Below are 9,620 nucleotides of genomic sequence, written 5' to 3'. Positions count from 1 at the left end.
TTGGACTGCAGATGGCTACCTTCTCACGGCATCCTCATATGGTCTTTCTTCTGTACGCAAGCATTCCTGGTGTCTGTGTGCCCAAATTTCCTCTTCTTAGAACAGCAGTTAGATTGGTTTAGGGCCCACTTATCTCCAAATACAGTAATATTCTGAGGTACTGGGGTTAGCATCTTTATATGAAATATGCTGTTGTTGTTTAGTTGCTAAATTGTGTCCAGCTCTTGCAATCCCAAGGATTGTGGCCCACCAGGCTCCTCTGTCCATGGGATTCTCCAGGCAAGAATACTGGAGTGGGTTGCCATTTCCTTCTCTAGGAGATCTTCCCAACCAGGGATCGAACCTGTGTCTCCTGCATTGACAGGCAGATTTTTTTTTTTTTTTTTTTTTTTACCACTGTGCCAACAGGGAAGCTCACATAGGAAAATCCTAGACAGTATACAGTCCTTGACATCCAAGGATTTTAGCACCTGTAACACTATTTACATTGCCTCTTTGTCCATTGCCTCTTTGTGCAGTGAACCACAGGAGCTGTGACATCAAAGTATGATGTCTATAACATAGTAGGCATTGAATAAATGTTGAGTGAAATTTGATTTATTATAAAGAATCTAGTCAAGGCATTGGATGATGTGAAGAAATATACTTTTTAAATATGAGAGGATGAGAAAGAAAACAGGTTGGTAGGGATACAATACAGCTAAACAAGTGTTCAGATACAATTATATGACTTCTCTGGTCTGTTCTCAAAAATACCAGCTGTTATCATGTGTTATAGAATTTATTAAGCCATATTTACTATCATCCAGTACCAGCTAACTCTCAGATTATTTCTCTGAAAAAAAAAACTTTAGTATTTTGAAAGAATGCAAACAAAATGTGTTCCAAACAACTTTTTAAGTGATAGCTAGAGCAGAGCAAAGCTTTCCATTTAAAGTACACAGACACTCCCACAAAATAAAATTTAGCAGTGAAAGTAATGCCAAGTAATGCTACACTTTAGCTCTACAGTTTATCAGTGATTTACCACCAGTTCCTAAAAATCTTTCCAAAGTATAAAGAACACTGTCTACAAATTCTGCTCAGCATTCCTAAAGCAGGTTAAGAGAACTGGGGAAAATACGGTAAGGATTTTGCCCTGGTAAACCTTGGTCATAGCAAGAATGCTGAGCAGCCCAATTAAAGCCAGGAGATGAACAGGTGGCTTCTCAGGCCCGATTCTGGCAATTCTGGATTAAGAAACTGCCAGCAGAAATCCTCTGTCCATACCAGGACATGAGGTTCTCCAGGCTTACACAGCCTGTGAAGAACTTTCTTTCCTTTGAATAGATTAAAACCATAAGCAGATAAAAGAAGGACAAATGATTAACTAATATAGATAAAATTGAGGTAGGAGATAGATGGGCCCCTGGGCCAGTCAGCTGGGATTTGTAAAGTGAAGTAAAATTAAAGCTTTGGTCTCACCCAGACACTCCAAGGACAAAGCTGATGGCAAAAGCAGAGTGCTGCTAGAATAAAGAGATAAGGTGACTACTCCTGAAGTCAAGGAAAACTTCCCTGTCTGCACATGTGCAGGAAGGCTCCTTGGGGGTCAAAAAGGGAGGCAGAACCATCCCATAGTATGTGGACATGCACCCACAGGCTTATGAGGTAGGATCCATCTCAGTAAAAAGTTGCGCACACATGTTGGGGAGGATCCTAGGACCAGTTAGGAGTGAAGAAACAAGATAATTGGCCAAAAGTGAACCAAGACCCTGAGAAACCTGTGTGCATGCAGGTCAAGAAGCAACAGTTAGAACTGGACATGGAACAATGGACTGGTTCCAAATCTGGAAAGGAGTACGTCAGGCTGTATATTGTCACCCTGCTTGTTTAACTTGTATGTAGAGTACATCACACAAAATGTCAGGTTAGAAGAATCACAAGCTGGAATCAAGTTTCCAAGGAGAAATATCAACAACCTCAGATATGCAGATAATACCACTATAATGGCACAAAGTGAAGAGGAACTAAAGGGCTTCTTGATGAAGGTGAAAGAGGAGAATGAAAAGCTTGCTTAACACTCAACATTCAAAAGGCTAAGATTATGGCATCCGGTCCCATCAGTTCAGTTCAGTTCAGTCGCTCATTGGTGTCCGACTCTTTGCAACCCCATGGACTGCAGCATGCCAGGTCTCCCTGTCACTTCATGGCAAATAGATGGAAAAAAAATAGAAACAGTGACAGATTTTATTTTCTTGGAGTACAAAATCACTGGGGATTATGACTGCAGCCATGAAATTAAAAGATTCTTGCTCCTTGGAAGAAAAGCTATGACCAACCCAGACAGCATATTAAAAAGCAGAGATATCACCTCAACAAAGGTGCATAGTCAAAGCTATGATTTTTCCAGCAGTCATGGACAGATGTGAGAATTGGACCATAAAGAAGGCTGAGCACCAAAGAATTGATGCTTTCAAATTGTGGGGCTGGAGAAGAAACTTGAGAGTCCTTTGGACTGCAAGCTTAAACCAGTCAATCCTAAAGGAAATCAACCCTGAACATCCACTGAAAGGACTGATGCTGAAGCTGAAGCTACAATACTTTGGCCACCTGATGCGAAGAACCAACTCATTGGAAAAGACCCTGATGATGGGAAAGATTGAGCTCAGGAGGAGAACGGAGTGACAGAGGATGAGATGGATGGCATCACTGACTCAATGGACATGGGTTTGAGCAAGCTCCGGGAGATAGTGAAGACAGGGAAGCCTGATGTGCTGTAGCCCATGCGATTGCAAAATGTCAGACTCAGTGATTGAACAACAAAGACCCAGAAGGACTGTCCTGTGTGTGTGATTTACTTTACCTATTTACTCATTAGAGAGGATGCCCATACCTTTTCTCTTCGGGTGTATATTTCTGCCTAGTTTCTGACTTAAACAAACTGCTTCTCTGTGGGCTGTCCCACTTATGCTGTGTCTTTAACAATAAACTTTGTACCTTTTTTAGTTTTTACCTCCTTGAAACTTTCAGATTAGGGTAAGAGCCACTTTGCTTTTAGCTTCTAGCTCCTGGGCTCCCCTGGAGGCTCAGATGGTAAAGAGTCTGCCCGCAGTGGGGAAGGCCAGGGTTTGATCCCCGGGTTGGGAAGATTCCCCCGGAGAAGGACATGGCAACGCCCTCCAGTGCTCTTGCCTGGAAAATCCCATGGACGGAGGAGCCTGGCAGGCTACAGTCCATGGGGTCGCAAAGAATCCCACACGACTGAGTGGCTTCACTAAATGAAGTAGGAGGTTTATCATTCTTACCTAACAGGAAGTCCAGAAGGTGCTGGGAGGTGGAGGGATGGGTCCGCTGTCCTTTCTACCTCTATGAGCATGAGCACTTAAGTCTATTTCTTCCTGGTGGTCTAGTAGCTAGGATTCCTGGTTTTCATCTAGGTTACCCTGGTTCATTTCCTGCGCAGGGAACTAAGATCTCTCTTCAGGACACTGAAACTTACTGTTATCTATACAAGATCAAAATGGTGGGAAGAGAAAGGTAGACAGTGACTTCCCGCTACCAGGGTCCTTGCCAGTCTTCCCCCAGATCCAACTTCCAGCATCTGAGGAGCGAGGAGCAGTCAAGACCAATCAACCCCCATCAGTTACAGGGGACAGCAGTTTCTGACTTTGAAGTGATGCTCACCCAGGGGTCTCAACTCTTGACTCCTGCTACTGCGTGCAACTCCGGGTTCCTCACTTGAGGCTTGGCTCCAACTCAGTGAAGGGTGAACAAGCACTTGTTGAAAGAAGGGAAGTATAGGGTTTAGGGTATGTGGGAGACTGGAGGGAGTTACAGTCCAGTGAGGGAGACTGCTGAGCAGAAAACAAGACAGGTGATACAGTTTGATGGATGCTGTTGTGAACAGAAGGGCTGGGAGAGTTGGCCTTGGACGGAATCAAGGGGAATGACATTTTGCTCCGCGTCTTTTAAACTCAGTGAAATTCCTTGTTTGAAGGCATTTCTGTAAGCTCTTTGCCACTGGGCCTTTTCTCTACAGCAATCACCCTGTGCGTTTCCAAAAAGGCAGTACGCATATATATGGAATTTAGAAAGATGGTAACGATAACCCTGTACGGGAGACAACAAAAGAGACACAGATGTATTGAACAGTCTTTTGGACTCTGTGGGAGAGGGCGAGGGCGGGATGATACGGGAGAATGCCGTTGAAACAAGTAAATTATCATATGTGAAAAGAATCGCCAGTCCAGGTTCGATGCATGATACAGGATGCTCCGGGCTGGTGCACTGGGATGACCCAGAGGGATGGGATGGGGAGGGAGGTAGGAGGGGGGGTCAGGATGTACACATGTACACCCATGGCGGATTCAAGTCAATGTATAGCAAAACCAATACAATGTTGTAAAGTAAAATAAATGAATTAATTTTAAAAAATAACTTAAAAAAATTTTAATAGGCAAAAAAAAAAAAAAGCCAGCTTCCTCTGAAGAGTTGCCAAACTCCAGCAGCAGAGGCGGCGGCGGGGCACAGCCTCAAGCAAGCTGGTCTCAGCAGCGCCCCCTCCGCCCTGGTCCTCAGCCCCGTGCCGCCGGCCCCTGGGCCTAGAGCGCGAGAGCCGAGCCGGTCGCGGCCCCGCGTCGGCGCCCGGCCCCTTGCGGCGGGCGCGCCCTCGCCTTCCGGCCGGGTGGGAACCGGGGGTGGAGCCGCGGGCGGCGGAGCGAAGCCCGCCCCGGGTTGGGCCCGGCTCCGGCCCGCCGTACGCCCGGGCCCGCCCCTCGCCGCCGCCGCCGAGCTGGGGCGCCGTGGCCCGGAGACCATGCGCCGTCTCCCGCTGGCCCGGCTGCTGGCGCTGCCGCTCGCCCTGCTCGTGGCCTCGGGGGCCCCGGAGGCGCCCCTCAGTGCGCCGCGGAGCCTGGTGTGGGGCCCCGGGCTGCAGGCGGGCGTCGTTCTGCCGGTCCGCTATTTCTACCTGCAGGCCGTCAACCCGGAGGGCCAAAACCTCACCCGCTCGCCCCCAGGTAGCGTTCGGCCGCGGGCCTCCCCTGGTCCCCTCCGCGCGTCCCTCGCCGGGAACCCGCCCGCCGCCCGCGTGGCGTCCTTCCCTCGGCTCTGGTCACCTGGGGGACCAGAGGGAGGAAGTTAGTGGGGTGGGAGTTGCAACGCAAGTCTGCTGAATGAATAAATGAACTCCGAGCGCCCTTCCGCAGTTAACGTGCGGGGACTGATATTCCGGATGGATGGCGCCCGGGGTGTTAATAAATGCAGTGTGAGTCACAAGTCGGAGGTGGTCTTTCCACGCCTGACGGGTTGTCTGATCTGTTACAGCTTGCAGGGAGTGCCTTCAGGCGTTGAGTCATCCAGCCCGAGAATCGGATCGGGTCGCGTTGTTAGGCCTGATCCTACAAAAAGGAGATGTCAGAGTAGCAGGCAAAAAGGAGGTAGTTTTACAGGCTAGATTTTTTGTTTTCTTCGAGGTTCGAGTTCTTGAAAGCGGATTGCAGGAATTAGTGAAACTCGAAATTTATTAGGTTTTACCTCTGCTGAGAAAGGGTCCTGTCCTGAATCCCTTCTGCCCACTTACCCTCTTAAGTTTGCAACTTCTTAACAGGTTGTCCTGCTCGTTTCAAGTTGTTGCTGGTCAGGATTTGCTGATTTATGTCTTGTCAACCTGTTTTGTCGACAAAGAGACAATCAGAACACCCAGTGCCTCTTCCACCGCCAGTGGAAAACTGAGTACTTTTTTTTTTTTTTTAAAGAAGTCTCCATGGCCCTAAGGATCAGAAGATCCTTAAACCCAGATTTAGTTTTTCACCACGGAGTGTATTTTCTTCTTTATAGTTTTCTTTGTTTTCTAAAAATAATTTTGTAATGTTATAAGTGGGGGCGGGGGGGGCTTTAGAAAAAAGATGGAAAACTAAGGAAAAAATTAATTTATACGTGGAAAAAAGGAAGTTATATGATCCAAAATGAAATACTGTTAATCTTACTTTTAATGAAAGAACTGTAAATTCAAATAGGCTTCCCAGGTGGCGCTAGTGGTAAAGAACCCACCTGGCAATGCAGGAGACTTAAGAGACAGTGGGTCCCCTCCCTGGGTAGGGAAATCCGCTGGAGGAGGGATGGGAACCCACTTCAGTGTTCTTGCCTGGATAATCCCATGGACAGGGGAGCCTGGAAGGCTACAGTGCTTAGGGTCACAAAGTGTTGGACTTAGCTAGCACACATGCATACATTCAAATAAAATTCAATTTTTTATTCCATTTTTAATTTAAAACTAATGGCGAAAAATTTTTAACTGCTAATACTCAAAGCTGTTAATGAAATACTCTTAGACAATGACCTTCATCCTCTGCTGGTGGGAGCAAATTGGTCAAATGTTTCTGGAAAGTAATTTTCCATGAAGAATCTTAAACATTTACAAACCTAATTTGCAAAAAGTATGTCTCAACAATTAGAAAGTGTAAAAATGAAATGTAATGAAAATGAAATAAAAATGAAATGAATATGTAAAAAAAAAAAGTAATTTATGAAAAATGTCCATGCCTTTTAATCTGATAATCAGACTTCTGAGAAAATGATCAGAAGGTAGTCAAAGACATATAAACAAGGATAATCTTGCCCCATTATGATTATTTATTACAAATAAGTTTAAAGAGCAAATATAAGGTAGTGTTAGCAAAGCATGGTACATTCATGTGATGGAATATTTAACAGCTATTTAAAGTAGCATTTTCAAGTACACTAATATGAGGTATCTAAAGTAGTCAAATTCGAAGAAAGAGAAAGTAAAATGGTGGTTGCCAGGGGCCGATGGAAGAGGGAAATGAGAAGTTGTTGACTGGTACAGAGTTTCAAGTTTTGCAAAATGAAAAAGGTCTAGAGATTCTGTGCACAAAAATGTGAATATGCTTAACACTACTGAAATGTACACTTAAAAATGGTTAAGATGGTCAGTTTTGTGTGTTTCAAATCACAATAAAATTTTTGATGTTTTAAGATATTAGTAATGCTTATACAAGTTCAAAGATGTAACAGGAAACAAATTGTATAGTTTCATTCCAATTTGTAATAAATAAATGAACCTGTACCTCACACATCAGGCTTACTGGCGGTCACAGCAAGAGAGTAACACACTTTTTTTCACTCTTCTTTTTTTCCCCCCAAATGATCATAATGTTTTTATAATCAGGAGAAAAGTTATAAGGAAACAAACTAAAGACTTTCATCAAGTTTTTTCAGACAACTTCACTTTTATTCCTTTAGTTTCTCCTTTCAGGATATGATTCCTAGCTTCCATTTAAAAACCTGCCCTATATTTCTGAAATCTCACCCAACCAGTCTTTACATTTTTCTGCTAACATCATTCACTTGCAAGTCCTGAAAAATTCTTTCTCCAAGAACTAATTGAAAAATAGGGAAATTTTTCTCAAACTGTAATCTTACATGACTTACCAAGATTCCCTTATTAATTAGCACTCTCATTTAACAATGTTGCACTTATCTGAGTACTATTATTATGCCGCATATCTCCAGGAGCCTAGATAGCAAACATGTGAACTTGAATAGTCTAAAACAGGGGGATTTCAAACAGGAGTTCACAGACAGAAATTTGGGGGTCTGTGATTTTGGATGAGGAAGAAACCAATCTATATCTTTATTTTCAGTAACCTCTGACTTAAATGGAGTATTTCCTTCTATTATTAATGTAGGCAAAACCTGTTGACATTCTTATATTCCCAGCATCTAACGCAATGCCTGGCAGAGTTTCTCAGTAATTAGGGTGGAAGAAAAGAAAGAAGAGATAGAGAGAGGGTGTTTGGAGTATGTCTACATAGCAAGATACCAGGACTCTTTTCTACGCAGTCGTCCTCTACCTTCATCAGTAATATCTTTATAAAATTATCTTACCTCCTAGTAGCACTTCAGTGTTTTGAACTGTGCCCTATTTCATATGCTCTCCTTAATCATCTTGTGAGTTAGTAAGAGTGTTAGTCACTCAGTCGTGTCCGACTCTTTGCAGCCCCATGGACTGTAGCCCACCAGGCTCCTCTGTCCATGGAATTCTCCAGGCAAGGTTACTGGAGTGGGTAGTCATTCCCTTCTCCAGGGGATCTTCCGAGGTGAGGGTTTGAACCCAGGTCTCCTTCATTGCAGACAGATTCTTTACTGTCTAAGTCACTAGGATAGGAAGGACTGGTATTATTCTCTTCACTAATCCTGTAAGAAACAAGCTTATTGAAAATAAATATTTTTCCTGTGGTTCCACAGTGGATAAGTCATGTCTAGATTCCCAATGCTTTCAATACCTAGTTCAATGGTCTTTTCCTTTTTTCAGATCGCTGGTATTGTTAATAAGATCAAGGTTTTCAATAGGTTCCTGTAGAGTATTCACAATTAGCAGGCAGTCATACATTTGGAGGATTTCCATTGAGCCTCGCCCGAGTTGTACCAAGTTGGCCTTCAGGACTGTTCCCTTGGCCAGGTGGAGTCAGCCCTTTTGTTGCAGCTGTAGAGAGCATTAATAAAATTCCTAAACAAAAAGGGAGATGAAGACTCCATTGCAACAGGAATGACAGAGGTTATTTTTCCAACTATGAATTTTGGGAACCTTGTTGTTCTTACTCAGTCACTAAGTCATGTCCAGCTCTGTGATACCATGAACTGCAGCACGCCAGGCTCCTCTGTCCTCCACTATCTGCCACAGTATGCTCAAATTCATATCCATTGAGTCAGTGACGCTATCTAACCATCTCATCCTCTGTTGCCCCCTTCTTTTGCCTTCAGTATTTCCCAGCATCAGGGTCTTTTCCAATGAGCTGGCTTCTCACATTGGGCAGCCAAAGTATTGGAGCATCGAAACAAAAACAAAGGATTGGAGTGTCAGCTTCATCATCAGTCCTTCCATTAAATATTCAAGGTTGATTTCCTTTAGGATGACTGGTTTAATCTCCTTGCAGTCCAAGGGCCTCTGAAGAATCTTCTCTAGCACAATTCCAAAGCATCAATTCTTTGATGCTCAGCATTCTTTATGGTCCATCTCTCACATGCATACATGACTACTGGAAAAACCATAGCTTTGACTAGACGGACCTTTGTTGTCAAAGTGACTTCTGCTTTTTAATATTGCTGTCTAGGTTTATCATAGCTTTTCTTCCATGGAGCAAGCATCTTTAAGTTTTATGGCTGTAGTCACTGTCCCCAGTGATTTTGGAGCCCAGGAAAGTAAAATCTGTCCCTGCTTCCACTTTCCCCCCTTCTATTTGCCATGAAGTGATGGGACCTGATCTATGATCTTAGTTTTGTAAATGATGAGTTTCAAGCCAGCTTTTTCACTCTCCTCTTTCACCATCATCAAGAAGCTCTTTAGTTCCTTTTCACTTTCTGCCATTACAGTGGTATCATCTGCATATCTGAGGTTATTTCTCCAGGCAATCTTGATTCCAGCTTGTGATTCATCCAGCATGACATTTTGCTTGATGTACTCTGCATATAAGTTAAATAAGCAGAATGACAGTATACAGCCTTGATGTATTCCTTTCCCAATGTTGAACCAGTCTATTGTTCCATGTATGGTTCTAACTGTTACTTCTTGACCCACATACAGATTTCTCAGGAGACAGGTAAGGTGGTCTGGCATT

The 9,620-nt window shown here is 43.8% G+C and overlaps 1 protein-coding gene across 2 annotated transcripts in view; it reads left to right on the top strand.

Annotated features, from left to right (window-relative positions):
* Nucleotides 1-4,798: 4,798 nt before the first annotated feature.
* POGLUT3 (protein O-glucosyltransferase 3) overlaps nt 4,799-9,620 on the top strand; it is a 31,397-nt gene continuing 26,575 nt past the window's right edge. For both annotated transcript variants that reach the window (XR_009693052.1, XM_061144268.1), the window contains exon 1: nt 4,799-5,000. Coding sequence is in view for 1 of the 2 variants with exons in the window: in XM_061144268.1 (XP_061000251.1) it covers nt 4,799-5,000 (202 nt within the window). In the remaining variant the exon portion in view is untranslated. The remainder of the gene's footprint in view (nt 5,001-9,620) is intronic.

Source organism: Dama dama, chromosome 1, assembly GCF_033118175.1.
Source record: "Dama dama isolate Ldn47 chromosome 1, ASM3311817v1, whole genome shotgun sequence".
Taxonomy (NCBI): Eukaryota; Metazoa; Chordata; class Mammalia; order Artiodactyla; family Cervidae; genus Dama; species Dama dama.
The sequence above is the reverse complement of the archived record's forward strand: the minus strand, read 5'-3'. Positions and strand labels throughout refer to the sequence as shown.